Source organism: Zeugodacus cucurbitae, chromosome 5 (genome assembly GCF_028554725.1).
Source record: "Zeugodacus cucurbitae isolate PBARC_wt_2022May chromosome 5, idZeuCucr1.2, whole genome shotgun sequence".
Taxonomy (NCBI): domain Eukaryota; kingdom Metazoa; phylum Arthropoda; class Insecta; order Diptera; family Tephritidae; genus Zeugodacus; species Zeugodacus cucurbitae.
In genome coordinates this window covers 69,265,645-69,281,711 of record NC_071670.1, presented here as the reverse complement: position 1 = coordinate 69,281,711, position 16,067 = coordinate 69,265,645, and the positions used below count along the sequence as shown (strand labels likewise).

General features: G+C 35.6%; 4 protein-coding genes across 5 annotated transcripts; all 4 read left to right on the top strand.

Annotated features, from left to right (window-relative positions):
• Window positions 1–238: 238 nt before the first annotated feature.
• Window positions 239–7,083, top strand: LOC105215553 (uncharacterized). Of its 2 annotated transcripts, XM_054231925.1 has the most exons (4): window positions 239–413; window positions 475–773; window positions 835–1,015; window positions 5,939–7,083. In XM_054231925.1, exons 1-3 carry the CDS (start codon window positions 350–352, stop codon window positions 1,009–1,011), a joined length of 540 nt encoding a protein of 179 aa, XP_054087900.1. In that variant the 5' UTR covers window positions 239–349; the 3' UTR covers window positions 1,012–1,015; window positions 5,939–7,083. The 2 variants fall into 2 exon arrangements, with proteins under 2 accessions (XP_054087900.1, XP_011187828.1); XM_011189526.3 differs by lacking the exon at window positions 5,939–7,083 and having other exon boundaries at window positions 835–1,118.
• Window positions 1,274–7,083, top strand: LOC105215551 (putative mediator of RNA polymerase II transcription subunit 26). The gene is made up of 2 exons (XM_011189523.3): window positions 1,274–1,908; window positions 1,972–7,083. Exon 2 carries the CDS (start codon window positions 2,014–2,016, stop codon window positions 5,560–5,562), a length of 3,549 nt encoding a protein of 1,182 aa, XP_011187825.2. The 5' UTR covers window positions 1,274–1,908; window positions 1,972–2,013; the 3' UTR covers window positions 5,563–7,083.
• On the top strand, window positions 6,884–8,273 carry LOC105215552 (translocator protein). Its single transcript, XM_029042474.2, has 3 exons — window positions 6,884–7,336; window positions 7,552–7,750; window positions 7,847–8,273. The coding sequence occupies exons 1-3, from the start codon at window positions 7,019–7,021 to the stop codon at window positions 7,855–7,857; spliced, it is 528 nt and encodes a 175-aa protein (XP_028898307.1). The 5' UTR covers window positions 6,884–7,018; the 3' UTR covers window positions 7,858–8,273.
• A 244-nt stretch (window positions 8,274–8,517) lies between these two features.
• Window positions 8,518–15,800, top strand: LOC105215550 (intraflagellar transport protein 140 homolog). The gene is made up of 13 exons (XM_011189521.3): window positions 8,518–10,434; window positions 10,500–11,095; window positions 11,151–11,311; window positions 11,508–11,582; window positions 11,657–12,033; window positions 12,095–12,521; window positions 12,655–12,967; window positions 13,024–13,270; window positions 13,350–13,778; window positions 13,837–14,013; window positions 14,072–14,194; window positions 14,253–15,363; window positions 15,508–15,800. Exons 1-13 carry the CDS (start codon window positions 10,288–10,290, stop codon window positions 15,798–15,800), a joined length of 4,476 nt encoding a protein of 1,491 aa, XP_011187823.2. The 5' UTR covers window positions 8,518–10,287.
• The last annotated feature ends 267 nt before the right edge of the window (window positions 15,801–16,067 follow it).

The following is a 16,067-nucleotide window of genomic DNA, read 5'->3' as shown; positions in this document are numbered from 1 at the left end:
GTTAAGTTTCATTGTTTATTAATATAATTTTTATAAATATTAACAGAAAGGAGAATATAATTTTATTTGTTTAAAAAATTAGTAATAACTTTTATAAACAATTCTCTTATGGTAATAGATTGCCGCTAATGTTTCTTGCATTAAAATAGACGAATGTAGACATGCCTTTATGAAACTGCCAAAATTGTGTTATCGTTCGTTTGAAATATCTTAAAACAATGATCGATCTTCAATTAAACAATCCTATTTATATATTCACTGAACGTCCACAACATTTGATTTGCGACGCCTCAAAATATAATTAAAAACCTTTTTATTTAGTTTTTATTTACCAAAGTAACAATACAAGATGGAAAAAAGCGAGTATGAAATACAGCACTTCAATTTTTCTGTGGAACAGTTTTCATTAGAGCGTGAGTAACTCGTACATTTAATTAGATAGATTTAATTAGATGAACAATGTTAATTTTACAGGGCGGCATTATTTAAATAAGATATTGTCGCTAACACTCCAATCAATCGTGAACAAATTATCCACTGATAATGACGATACCACAATATCTTTACTAGAGCAGAAGGAAAAAGTTAAAAGCAAAATGCTTAGTGACATGGAACAACATCTCTCTGTTATTGAGAAAATGGATTCAAGGAATTTTTCCATACCAGATTATGTTCTGTTAGCCACAGACTATGATCATTCCAAGCAATATACTGAAGAAGATGAAATGAATGCTGATAGAAAGTTAGCACAAATGAAACAGGAATTTTTAGAGGTAAGCCAGATATGGGTTTCTTTTAAAATATTGTTTTGAATGGTCTCATTTCTTCCAATAGAACTCTGTAATGATAGCATCTTTGAAAATGGAAAACGCAAAATATGAGGAAATAAGCAAAGAGATGGAAAGTGAAGAGAAATTCTTGGCACAAATTCAAAAGACATTGCAAGGCATAGAATCTCAATGGGAGAAGGTAAACCATTTGGCTAAAGAAACTGAAAGTTTGGAACGTTAGAAAGGTATTCGTTATTAGTGAAACTTAGTTTAGTTCCTAATTTTTTATGAGAATAGAAAACACATTATTTTTTAAAAATAAAGTTTAAAATTGTAACATTTTGTATATTCTATAGTAAAAAACATTTGTTTACCGACACACATATAGTCTGCATAATATTCTCCCAAATAGCCTTAGTAATTGTCTAAGTTAAGATCTATATTGACAATGGTTCTATCAGGTCCGTGTGAAAACTTATATCGTCTATATATATTTTTAGAAGGAAAAACGTTTCCTTAAACATTTTTGATACGACATTAACTGCAGTTCTTTATATGAATAAATTAGTTTCTAAAGTTTACAGGAAGGCCTTATTCACATTTATTTAAAATCAGTAAAATTCTCACACTCTGTAATTGTATTACAATCAAACAAAGGCCTCCTTCCTGTTTTCTAGTGCAAGCACAATAAAATGTATATTTTTGTTGCATATTTCTATCCACTCTATCCCATTTTGTAATGCACTTTTTGTCAGTCGCTTCTGCTTTTCAGTCTCAGACATCTACAATATGTAATATGCTATGTGGTTAATGGCAAGAATCGTTAATGCGCTCCGTTCTTGGTTGGGTTTATGTTTATTTTTAAGCGCACAGCGGCACAATGTGTGCATGTCTGCTATGCGATGTGAGAATTTTTTATATCTTTTGCAATGAAATTTGCGATATTAATATACCTGCTACTCTGGTGCGGATGTATTGCTCGGCAACATTTGCCAAACTGTGTGTGTGGGAATGCAAAATTCGAAATGTTCGACGATTTGCATGCTTGGGCCTTGAGTTCTGCTGAGTAGTCGCCTATATCGCAGTCGTTCTTGCAGCCACGAGTTTGCATCAGCAGAAGAATATTTTTGCTGTGAGGGTAAGAATAGAGGAAATAATGTGAGAATTTATGTAATTCCTAATTAAAATTGAACCTTTTCAGGCTGTATTTACTTGATTCAAGCGTGAATTGCATTGTTTTAAGATGAATGTGGAAAAATTGAGGCGATTGCAATCGCAAGTGCGCATAGGAGGTAAGGGCACAGCCCGTCGTAAGAAGAAGGTTATGCACCAGACTGCCACTACGGATGATAAAAAATTGCAGAGTTCTTTAAAAAAGCTATCCGTCAGCACCATACCGGGAATTGAGGAAGTGAACATAATCAAAGACGATCTAACCGTCATTCATTTTAATAATCCAAAAGCGCAAGCATCTCTCTCTGCAAATACTTTTGCGGTGACTGGACATGGAGAGACAAAGAAAATTGTAGAAATGTTGCCGGAGATATTGCCGCAGCTGGGTCAAGAGACTGTGGTGCAGCTGCGCATGTTCGCTAATTCAATGGCGGGTACGAAGAAACCGGCGGGGACTATAGGCGGCAGTGATGCGACCGCGAGTACAAATATGCTTTATAGTGTTGTAGAAGAAGACGATGTACCGATGTTAGTGAGCGATTTCGATGAGGTGGCTAAAATGGAGGCGATGAAAGTGGGAGAGGCAGCAACAACTAATAGCGAACAACCGGCAACTGAAAGTGCCCTAACCGCAAAGAGTGCCGAAACCAAAGCAGAACCGGCTGAGGTGTTGCCACCCTTATCAGAAGTTAAGAGTAATGAAAAAGGAAATGATGTTAAACCGTTGGAAATTTTGAATTTAAATGTGAAATCAAATGAGACGGAACTTCAAAACGAAACTGAAAAGTCTGTTAAAAAACAGGAAATAAATACTGAAAAAGAAAACTTAAATCAAACTGAGAAGAAAAACGCTAAGTCAACAAATGATGTAGGAAAAACTAAAGAAAAACAACAACAACAGAAATCTCAACAAAAACAGGAACCATCAAAGCAAAAGGTTAAGTCTGAGGGTAAGGCCCACAAAGTTTCAAAAGACAATAAGAAACTTGATGATATTGCACTAAAAGCAACAACTTTAAAGGCAGGTGGAAACAGCGAAGTTGAAGAAACTGGTAGAGATGGTGTTGTAAATGATCCCGCTGTTATTGAATTAGAAAAGTCGGAACAAGTTACTGAAATATCAACGAATTTGAAAGGTAATAAGGATAATCAGCAGACAAAACAAATACAACAAAAGCAACAGCAAAAATCGGCGAAACAAGAACTACCAGCTACGCCTAAAAAGAAGGAAAAACAACGAGGACCATTAGTCGATAAGCAGGAGAAGAATGAGGAGCAAAACTTAAATACCCAACTAAAAGAAGAAGGTATAAAAGAAGCTGCAAATAAAAATGTTGAAAAGCGGGATGAGCTCCAACAGATGGAAACGAGTCCAGACCCAATAGGAGAAGATGGTCAACAAGCGAAGATTGAGCAAAATCTGGATGATCAGAAACAGATACAAAAATCTCGTCAGCAGGCACAGCAAAAGAATGAGTCGCCAGTAAAGCAAAAAAATAAACAGACTCAGCTAAAACAACAAAACCAAGATAACCAAAATCAACCGGATGTGGAAAAAGGATCTAAAAATTCGGAAACTTTTCCCAAATCAGCTAAGCAGGACGAAAAACAACAAATAATAAATACGTCCAAAGAAAGCTCAGCTGATAAGAATGTTGAAACAAAAACGACTAGCAACGAAAAAGAATCTGAAGACACGCAACGAAATCTAAAAGAAGCGTCACCAAATCAGAATAAAATAGAGACTCAAATTAAAAGCTCACAACAAGGGAATGATGCGGAAAAAGTATTAAAAACAGCAGAATCTCTTCCAAAATCAGATAAACAGGACAATAAAAAGCAACAGAAATCAGATTCTGTACCTAAGGTTAATAAAGAGCAATTAGCTCTCAAAGATCAGCAAGAATCTGTAAAAGAAGATGTAGATAAGCAAAAAATGGAAAGTGAACTTGTTGAAACCCCCAACAAAGATAATACATCATCTATAGAAAGCGAAAAGCAAGTTAAAACAGACACCCCACCAGTAGATGTATCCATCAAAACTGTGGCTTTACAATCTCTAGAATCTAGCGAGAAAGTGATGCAGATTGTAAATGAAATGACGAAAGATCTTATGATCGAAAACTTAAATAAATTGCCGGAGGAAACTATTAAACAAGGACCCCAACCTGAGCTTCCATCTGATCAACAGCAAGCCGCAACAATAGCGGTTCCATCCGCGCTAGCTGATGAACTACCACTTAAAAGCACATCTGTGGTAGAATCCCTGAATACCGATAATCAAAAATCACCAAGTCCATTGCCGAAAGCAAGCACGGAAATTGTTCAAGCTCTCGATGGCAATGTAGATTCATTAAATAAAGAGTCGGAAGGAAGTGTTGCAGATAGTTCATCGATCATGGATCAAATTCTTCCGAAAGTAAGCGAAGACAATGATAAAAGTCTGGGAGTAGAGGAACAAATCTCTCAAGAGCAAGTGCTCCAATCTCAGAATAAAGCTACGCCTCCAGGTGAACAATTGGATAAACAGCTATCAATGGCTGAGATAGTACAGGCACTGCCACCAACAATACCCTTGTCCACAGCGCAAATACCTGCCAAAAATGAGGTGAATAATGACAAAATCATTACAGTAGATCCGGCTCACAAACAGCCAACAATGGCCGAAATACTACAGTCTCAACCACCGACAATGCAACCGGCCGCTGTTTTATCCTTACCAAGCACTCCCATAGCTGGCGAATTGAAAAATATTCAGATATCTCAGTTATTAAATAAAGAGGATATAAAAGAATTGCAAGTAGATACAAAGGTTGCCGCAGATGGGACGAATTTGAGCCAATCACAAGATAAAATGGGCATATCTTCCGAACTAGCAACACCATCGACGGACAATGTAACAGTGCAGTGTCAAATTAGTGAAGAAAAATCGGCGCTCATGTCAGTAAGTCCCAAACAAAAGGCATCACCCCCAAAGCAGGCTATAAATGCTAAGAATTCGAGCGAAACTACGAAACAACAGACAAAGCCATCCACAACAGGCGACTCGCAGAAGGTAACAGGTGATGCTAAGTTAAAATTGGTAACGAAGCCGCAAACTGGACAACAGCCTCAACAACAACAAACATCAAGAGCCAAATCGAAGCCAACGAACAGTAACAAATCTACACCAACGACGCCAACAACACCAACAACTCCGATAAAGATGTCACCCGATAAAGGAACAACAGATAAACAGAAGCCAGCAATTCCCGCTACAAAAGCGGCTCCTGATACATCAGCTAGAAAGTCAAATTCTCCTCAAAAACAACAACAAGCTGATACATCATCAAAATCGAAGCCAACACCGGGAGCCATCAGTGGAAAATCTGTACGACCTAATACTGGTAATTCTGGCACAACACCGCCTGGTAGTGCTAAGAAGGCAAATACACATCCAGCAGCAAGTAAAGCAAGTGCAAACACTGGCGTAAAGCAGCAAGATTTAACCAAGAAAACCGGTACACCAGCAAAAGCAGAACAACCCACTAAATCAGCACCAACAACCGGTACCACACCAACAACGCCACCAACAATTGAAAACACTGCTACATCGAATCAGCCATCCACTTCGAATTGAACAGCTCTCGCCTAATACGATGAGAAGTTTTAGTTGAGTTTAATTACGTTGCATTGTTCTTACTTTCATTCATGCTTGTATGTACTACTCTCAATGAATATTTTAACTTGCTATTGCATTTGCATTTTGTTAATTTCTACTTGTTCAAAATATTGTCCCTCAATTGTCAGGTCAGATGGTTCGTGCATCGATCATTAATTCTTTATTCATTCTTACAAATTATTTCAACATATTTCACTAATCTGCTCTCATTGATGCCACTATATCATATACATACATAATTTTCATACTAATATGTTAATGCTAACACATTTTTTCATTACTAACCGCGTTTTAAAGTTAGCGTTTCTAAAAAAAATAAAATAAAATGTTTCAGTATATATGCAGTGCAATAAGGACATCGATGGATTTCCTGTATATTCGATAATTTGACATCAGTTTAGATTTATGATTGGTTATTTATGCTTTGCTTTGCTTCTAAGCATTGAAAATAACAAATAATGTACTTCTAAATTTATAACGGAAAAATAAATTATATTACTGAAACTAATTGTACAGTTTTTGACTATAAATTACAAGTTCCGCAGAGGTTGATTATCACGAAATGAGAAGATTTCAACAGTATTTAAAAGATATTGCTTCTTAGCGACTATTTCTGTGTAAGTTCAAAAATCATCGTTGCTAGCAAAAGTAATAACGGTTTAAAGTCACGACCAACTACATGCATATCTACAAATTTACACAATAATATACAATGTAATATAATAACTGTTTATTTACAACAAAACACTACCCTTTATGATATATGTACATACAAGTTTCAACGTCTAAACTATACCAAAATAGAGGCACTTGTACGAATGTGGAATTTTGGACAAACACATAACAGAAGAAAGACGAAATGAGCATATGCTAAAAAATTAAGTTTTTCTATTTATTTATGTACATTTCAATAATATTTACCAGTTTATCAACCGGCAAAATGCTATTGATGAGGTTATAGGCGATAAGTCTATGTATGTACATACATATGTATGCATATACATATGTACGTAAGAAATCAAAGCAAATAAGGTGTGCCGATGTTAGCGTGCTTATTGATAGACATTCGCACGTAACGTTCTTCATACATATGTATATACATATATATATTATATATGCTATACATATGTATGAATGTATGTATACCGGTATTTCTGTTTATAAGCTACAAACGTTTACCAACTAAGTCATAATAGAAAGAGCGAGAAGCGAAAGTTTGCAAAAGTTTATTGCCTGGAGGGAGAAGGCGGTGGGCTAGTAGAAATATCAGAACGACAACCCACCGAGTGAAGTATGAAACCGACAGCTGATAGTTTAGTTCATTTCGGTGATTCGTAGAGCAAAGCAGCAGCATTGGCAAGCGTCTAAAGTTTAAAAACATAAAAAGTGTCAAATAAAATAAAATCGTAGAAAAATGAGTGATGCGCTAAAAATCATAAGTGCAGTTGTGCTCCCCAATATTGGTGGTGTCATCAACGGTATAATAACACGCAAAAACATTCAGTCATGGTACAAAAATCTGAACTTCCCATCATACCGGCCACCAAACTGGATATTTGGACCGGTCTGGACATCGCTATACTCCGGCATGGGCTATGCCTCATATCTGGTGTGGCGCGATGGAGGCGGCTTCAACGGTGAGGCACAGCTACCGCTGATTGCGTACGGCGCACAGTTGGCACTCAATTGGGCATGGACTCCAATTTTCTTTGGACAACGTAATATCAAAGGCGTAAGTTGCATAACAAATGAAGTTTTTTTTTTAAACTGAACTCATATGCAAAGTGCTTGCTTGTAAAGCGTGTATGTATGCATTACTGCATTTCTGCATATTTCAATGGCGCAATACAGTTCAAACAGAGTATTACATGAAAGATTGCACCCATTATTATTTTATTTTTTATTTAGTGAAAATATGTATTTATGTGTTTCTCTTTTTTCAAATAGGGTCTCATCGACATCATTGCGTTGACTGCAACATCAACAGCTTGTGGCATACTCTTCTATAGGGTGAATCAAGTGGCTGGTCTTTTGTTCGTCCCGTACATTGCTTGGCTGAGCTTCGCAACTGTGCTCAATCATGCCATGTACAAATTGAATCCAGATAGCAAAGCTGTGGCCGCTTCAGCCGGTGAGGAGAAAAAGGGTCAGTAAACCAATAATAAATAGCACACTGGATTACTGCACTTTATTGCATATGCAAGTATTGAAATTGTTCTAAAGCAAATGAGTACATTCTTAGTTGACGTATGATGTCATTTTACGGCTGCCTCCTCCGCTGCAAGTATGGCAATGCATCCATTAACTATGTTGCATTTAGCAGTACACACATGTTCAACAACTTAAAATTAACAATTAAACTATACGAAAATGAACTCTATATATGTAAATTAGATATAAATTTGTTAAACGATCGATGTCAATCTGTATTATGAAAATCTGTATGTAAGCTCACCAGCACAAAATAATTCCAATACTATTTTATATGTACATATGTATACACACAAGTTGCCTAAATATATTGAACAGCTGCCGGTGGTTAAATAAAATATTGTTTAAGTTATAAACATTAAGTCAGGAATGTTAAATGGTCAAAATTGTTACAAAGCTCAAAAACCGCTTATTCGTGTGAAAATGTTTCAATAAAAGATATTTGGTTTAAAAAATAACTGTTTAGACTTTTTATCATATTTTTTGGAGGAATACAAAGATGGTGGTGAAGCTAATACTGATAACAGTATATTGATGTATATATATAGTAAATACTTACATATATACTCACTTGATGGAATATTTAATTTACAATAAATAGTAAATTATAATGGTATCACAAAATTTATTCTTCTTTGAGATACATAAGTAGATGATGATATTTCGTAACTATTTCTGACAAATCCGTAGTAAAACGTATCCATATTCAAATGCATGTGTAAAAATCTGTAATTTTTTTATTTCATAAGTGACGACATACATTTAAGGATATTGTGAAAATTCGGCGTTTGTCTAGAAATAGAAACGAGCGTTGACAGTGAAGAATACGAGGAAACGGAAATTAAAAACAGTATATGTAACTGCGAACGACCCTAGGATATATCTGGGATTATCAAGCCATTATTAATATATTTTCGCAATGTTTTATTATACAACAATAACAACAAATGGGAAAAAAAAAGAATTTTGTAAAACGTGTAGCTAAACGTTTTAATATACTACATATTTATATACATACATATGATTGTTTTTTAATACTTTTTTGCTAATCATCCATAACTTTTTTGCGTGCACAGATAAAATTTCAAAATCAAAACCATTTAAAAACGGTAATTATCAAAACCGTACATAATTATCAAATACGTGATATGTACATATGTATGTAGGTACGTAAATATGTCGGCTCATTTGTATGTGTCAAGCATGACTGCATTTAGAAAATAAAAAATACATTAAATAAATGTTTGCGCGTGTACTTACATACTTGTACACTTAAGGCTTAAAATAGATAACATGCATAAGTGATAAATGACGTGGCTGATTATACATACATACATGAGTACAATTTTGTGTGTGTCTGTTTTATTGTAAGATTTATTTTTATCTGTATTTCCAGGAATAGTAATAGGAAATGTGCGACATTTGTTTTATGTAAATAAAATACATTTGTGTACATAATGATTTCTTGCAAATATCAACTATGCATATTGCAATCAACCCAATTCATGTGAAATACTAAACTTAAATGGATCGACCTAGTGATCATTCCTCATACAGGAATGCGAAAATGTGTACGTTTGCCTACACACATCATACATATAATTATAACGATTTAATTAATTCTATATATATTAGTATATTATATGCATATGCACTTATTAAAAGGGTGTGAAAATGCATATTCGCTTGAAATTATATGCGTTCATTTTTAAATATTTCAATTTATTTTCCTATACATACATGTAATGTATGTACATGTCATTGTTTGTAATTTTTAAAACATATGTGATTAATTATTTACTGAAAGCGTGTAGTAAGTGCATAACAATAATAAAAGTAAATATGTTTTTTAGATATCAGGTATCTAATATAGGAGTTATGAAAATTATCTAAAAGCTTGTATTTAAATTTGAAATTAGTCAATATGCGTATTATTATAGTAAACACAGCTACTTTTAACAACTCTACGGACTGTATGTACATATGTGTATTTTTAACAAATTTGAAACTAAACTCAGGGGATTTTATTTACATAAAGGCAATAGTCTTTAACTTTATGAACATTTAGTGCTATTATAAAAAATATGTCTATTTTCGATTTATGTACTATTTCTACACATAACCCAACTAAAATTGCTTTACGCAACGTTCCTAACTGTAAAATGATTATTGGAAAAATATCCGTTATTAAACTAAGTTCTAATAAATATTTGTATATATGAGAATTGTTGCGAAAAAATAAAAACCTAAAAATATTTCTTAAAAATAATTTTAATAAAAAATTTATTATAACCATAAGTATCGCTTAAAATATACAAATATCAGCTGCTGCAGCATATCCTGTTATCCACTTTTCGTTCCAACAAAGAAACTCCATGGCAACCGCGTTTGTTTGGTTCGTTGAGTTTGGCTCAATTAATATCCTCGGCGTTGGCACTCGCAATGAACAATATTTATTTGTAAAAACTCGCAATGACGCTTTACTTCGACACCAAAGTTGAGTTTCTGGACTCCGATGCAGTTAGCACTATCGGGAATTGGCATCTCACCGAACCACTATTTGCTGTAGCTTCTTACAGTCAAGAGCGCGGTGGTTCTATAACAATTTTCACAGATTCGGTAAGCATAGAATTCGAGTTCCAGTTTTATTGCAATATTATATACAAGTTTTAAATTAATTACAGGGTGAACCTCAACGCGATGTCACCTATCCAGTACATCCAACTTCGCAGGTGTTAGCGCTAGCATGGCATCCCGAAAAAGTTTTGTTGGCCACCGGTTGGGAGAATGGTGATATACATGTTTGGTTTGCGGGCCATCGTGAATTCGCTAGTGTAAACGGTCCACATAAGGCGCCCATAGTGTTGTTGGATTTTAGCGAACAAGGTGGTCGCATGGTTACCGCCGATTCGATGGGTTTGCTCACGGGCTGGCGCTGCGATGGCCAGTATCAATTTTTGACCATGTTCTCACATGATTTGCGTGATGTGCTGATGCATATAACCTTTCGGCGCACCATTGAGAGTGAGGTGCGTGAGGAAATAGTGAATTTAGCCAAGGCGGCAGTAGCGGGCGATGATGCGGCACTCGACACGCTTACCAACTGGCGACCACGTACAGCGGCGAGGAGTATGATTCACGCTGGTGTCAAAGACAACCACTGTTTCTATGTGGGTACACAAAATGGTGTAATGTACTACATCAATCAGGGTGGCGCCTGTACAGAAGTCCTCAAAAATAACAACGTGCCCATCATGCAAATGCTGTGGCATCCGAAGAAGTGAGCTTTCTGTTTAAAAATAATTTTTTAAATTAATTATGTACATTTGTTTTAGAGATGCCGTTATTTGCATGATGGAGGATATGACAATTGCTTTGTATTTGGTGGAGTCGACTGGCATCTTAACTGAGTTGGATCGAGTAAAGTTGAGTGGAAATTTATCTGGCAAGGGTGGTGCTATATCATGGGCGGGAAATAGTCTAGCAATTATAACGGGTCAGTTATAAAAATAATATGTACATGCTGATAATATATAAATTAAGATAGAATTAGTAAGGAATGTCATTGAGCTCGGTCGAACAATAGGTAATTTCTCAATTTAACCCAAAATGATTCAAAAATATTCTCAGAGCAAAAATGATCAAAGATTAAATGCATATACTACAAAAATAATTATAAATTCCTATTGTAGGTGATCTAAGCGTGCGTATTTGGGATATCGAAAAAAGTGATAACTATCTGCTAAAAATGGACTTACCTAGTACTGGTGAGCTACATAAATACATACATATTTCATAATATTAAATTCTATCACGACTTCATTTAATTCACTGATTGTAGCAATTTCAGTATTAGGTTCTTCGACCAGCCTCGACATTAATTCAGTCAGCACAAATGTCTTTAGTAACGACATGAGCGACAAGTCCTCGTCTACACTAAACAGTCGTAAATTACACAAGTTCATGCAGCCAACAAACGAGCTCTTCACTTGCCTTGCATACAGCTGCAGCAATCAGACGCTTTGCGCCGGCACCAATCAGGGTAACCTTTACACTTGGAAGCGACGTGTAGGCGTCTTCGATATGCCTGAAGATTCGTGGCAATTGACCAATATATCGACAGTCCGTGGCGCCGTTAAACAATGCATCTGGGGATTTAACGAATTGGCCAAGCCGTGCATGCTGATCAACTGTATTTCAAACGTTTACGTGCTCAAAGTAAGTGATGACAGTATACACAAACGATGCGATAGTAATTATGTTTCTCTTATTGTCATAGGAGCAACCATTGTTATCCTTTCACACTCGCGACCTCTGGGCCGTTCAACGTAATGCAAAAGTTATTTATCTCGAGCATGCGATCGGCAAACATGCGCTAATTCAAACGGATTTCGCAATTGTTGCTTTAGCACTTAATCAATTGAATCTGATCATTAGTAATGGCCGCGCTATATCTGCATATAACATTGAGAAGGTGCAAAAGGTGGATGACTATAGGATTGAGGTATATACTGATGACAGCAGTACCAAGGGCAGCAATGAAAAGGATTTAAATCTTAATGTGAAGCTTATACAAACTTTTAATGCGGAATGTCTAGGTTTACACATCCATAATCAGAATATTTTCTGTTTAACGTCTAATGAAGTGATGATATACTCCATTGGTGGAGTTGTGCTCAACAAAATTTTGGCAAATGATAATGAAGGTGAGTATTGAAAAATATTTATGTTGTCTCAACAGTTGTATGTACACTGTAATTCAAATAAGGAACCCTAAAGAGTAGCGGAAGATTATTAAAAGACTGTCTACTAAACCACTGTAATGTTTGAAACTTTTAGGGAAAATAATTGGCATGGACCTCACTGGTGTCTATTTAAGTGTTTTCACAATGAACGGGTTCGTGAAAGCTTATGATGTTTCTCGGCACGATCCCAAGTTAATTTTCCCTGGGAAATCCGGCTACGATTTATTTGACGATTTCGGTGAAGTGATTTTAGTCAAATGCAACACAGCCGGCACCCATTTAGCTGTTCTAATTGCTAATCGGAATTTTGTTCCAAAACCAACTTTATATTGTTGGAATTTCGAACGTAATCTTTTGATGGAACATAACCTTGTAAATAATTCGAACGAAGGCAATACTAATCCTTGGTATAGCATACCTTCTATACATAACATAACCATTTATTAATTGCAAAATTTTTCAGTATGCCCGTAAATATATATTGGGATACTGATGAGCCGCGTTTGCTTGCAATTGAGGTGAAATCAATGCAACAATCACAGGAGCTAAAACAAACTCCTGTCAAGTCAGGGAAAACCATTAATGGCAACCAAAGTATCGAGTCCGAAATTATGGTTTTATTTTTTTCCGACAAAAATAAATTGAATACACTCGAAACACGTACTTTGGTTATGGGGGAGCAACTGATCAATCTTTGCGTACCTAACGTGGTGAATATAAAAAATGAAGCTTTACATTTTTTTCTTAAATTTACATACCAATTAACGCATTGTTTTTGAATACGTATAGATAACTTTGGATATTAATCTGGTTAAAGAGCGTCCACTGCAAGATTTCGTCGATCTCAATAAATGTGATCCGAACATACGAAAGATGGTTCTAAATTTCAGTCTACACATTGCCGAAGGTAACATGGATTTGGCCTATCGCTGCATACGTTCAATTCAATCTCCAACGATTTGGACAAATTTAGCAAAGATGTGTGTCCAAACAAGTCGCTTAGATGTGGCAAAGGTGTGCATGGGTCACTTGGGTAAGGCGCGCTCAGTACGTGCCCTCCGACAAGCGATGGAAGATGACGACCTTGAAGATGAAGCAAAACTTGCAGTACTCGCTATTGAATTGGGCATGCACGATAAAGCGATCGAATTGTACAAAAAATGTGGGAGATTCGATTTATTAAATAAATTACTGCAGGCACGTGGAAAAATAGATGAGGTTCGAATATATCTATTTTTTTTTAACAAAGTGTAATTGTAATTATAAAATATTTTAGGCCATAAATGTTGCCGAGACGGAAGATCGTGTTCACTTAAAAAATACATATTTTCACAAAGCGCAGCAATTAAAGGAGAGTGGTGATATTAAAGCCGCATTGGAATACTTTGAGAAATCCCAAAATCCCGTACAAAATATAACACAAATGCTACTGGACAATCCACTGGCAATGAAAGTGAGTATTATATTCAAAATTTTAAACATTATTAATTACAATAAGTTCAATCTTCTAGCGTTATATGCAAAATTGTACTGATCCAAAAATGCTAAAATGGTGGGGTCAGTACATTGAAAGTTCTGGTGATATGGATGCTGCATTAGCAGTATATCAGAAGGCGGAGGACTGGTTTTCTCAAGTTGGTTGAATCTTAATTAGAGAATTTAACTTTTAATACCTTATAATTATAATTACAGGTTAAAATACTTTGTTATTTGGGGAAAATTTCGAAAGCGGATGTCATAGCACGACAATCCGGAGACAGAGCTGCATGTTATCACTTAGCACGTCATTATGAGAATGTTGGCAAGTTCCAAGAAGCCATAATGTTCTACACACGCGCTCAAACATTTAGCAATGCTATACGCATTTGTAAGGAAAATGATTTCCAAGACGAACTCTGGACTGTGGCAAGTTCTTCTCGTAGCCGCGATAAAGCTATTGCCGCAGCATACTTTGAAGAATGTGGATCTTTCAAACGTGCTGTGGAGTTATATCATCGCGCAGGTATGCTTCATAAGGCGCTAGAAATGGCATTTGAGTCGGAGCAACCTGAAGTGCTAGAAATAATTGCTTCGGAATTAACCGTTGATTCAGATTCGGAGCTAGTGAATCGCTGTGCGGATTTTTTCACCAGTATCGAACAACATCAAAAGGCTGTTTATTTATTGGCAAAGACGATGCATTTGAAACGGTCGCTACAAATCTGCATGGAGAAAGGAGTGCCGATCACCGAGGAACTTGCAGAGATGCTCACACCAAACAAAAACGATTTTAATGATGAAACGCGAATTGAAATTCTTACACAGTTGGGAGAACTGTTACAACAGCAAGGTGACTATCACACGGCCACGAAGAAATTCACTCAAGCCGGTGATAAAGTGCGTGCCATGAAGAGTTTACTGAAGTCGGGCAGCACAGAAAAAATCATATTTTTCGCAAATATGTCCCGACAGCGCGAGGTCTACATCATGGCAGCGAATTACTTACAAGCATTGAATTGGCAAGAGGATGAACATATACTTAAACACATTGTGACGTTTTACTCGAAAGGTCAGGCATATGATTCCTTAGCAAACTTCTACGCTATCTGCGCACAAATCGAAATCGAGGAATATCACAATTACGAAAAAGCTTTAAAAGCAATGCATGAGGCGGCAAATTGTTTAAAAAAACTTGGACACTCACAACATGCACTCAATAATTTGGAAAAAACTATCGCGGATGTGCGAAAAATATTGGATATACAAAACGCAATGAAAAATAATGATAATCAAGCAGTGATTTCCGGTTGTAGGAATATGTTAAGTAAGTTTAAAAGTCACTGGTTCTGTAAGTGTTTGGTAAAAGTTCTTTTTTTCAATTACTTTTCACTTTAAATAAACATTTACATTAAACATTATTTATAAATATAAATAATTAATAATCTAAATAATTTATTTATAATTTTAGTTAAACCGGAAACACCACCAATACGCCAAGCCGATATTCTTGCAATGTTGGTTCGTGCCTTGGCTTATTCGAAACAGTGGCCCGAAGCTGGGCGAGCTTTAAAAGAATTGGCTCTGAAGGATAATGCGTGGAGTACTATTGGATTGGTTGACAAAGCCTTGGTGCAGAAAATAGCAAAAGAATGTAACCTAGACTTTGATATTATATGGAATTCCGGTCGAAGACGTATTGATATTAAAGAAAACGAACCCGATCAGGACAACGAAGAAGAGATAGAAGAAGTATTGCGATAATTAAAGGTGTTGAATTTTCTATTATTCTATTATTTTAGTGTATAATACTTGAAATGATCTACATGTTGCCCACAATTTTTCCCAAATACCCACATAAATAAAATCTATTGATTGCTTTCTCCACATAATTGGTTAAAAATATTTCATTGAAGAAAAAGTACCAGAAAGTTTAACTAAAAAGATAATAACTTAATTGGATAAAATATCTAAAAATATAGATACATATGTTAATGTATGTTTTTTATGAATCTATATTTTTATTACATT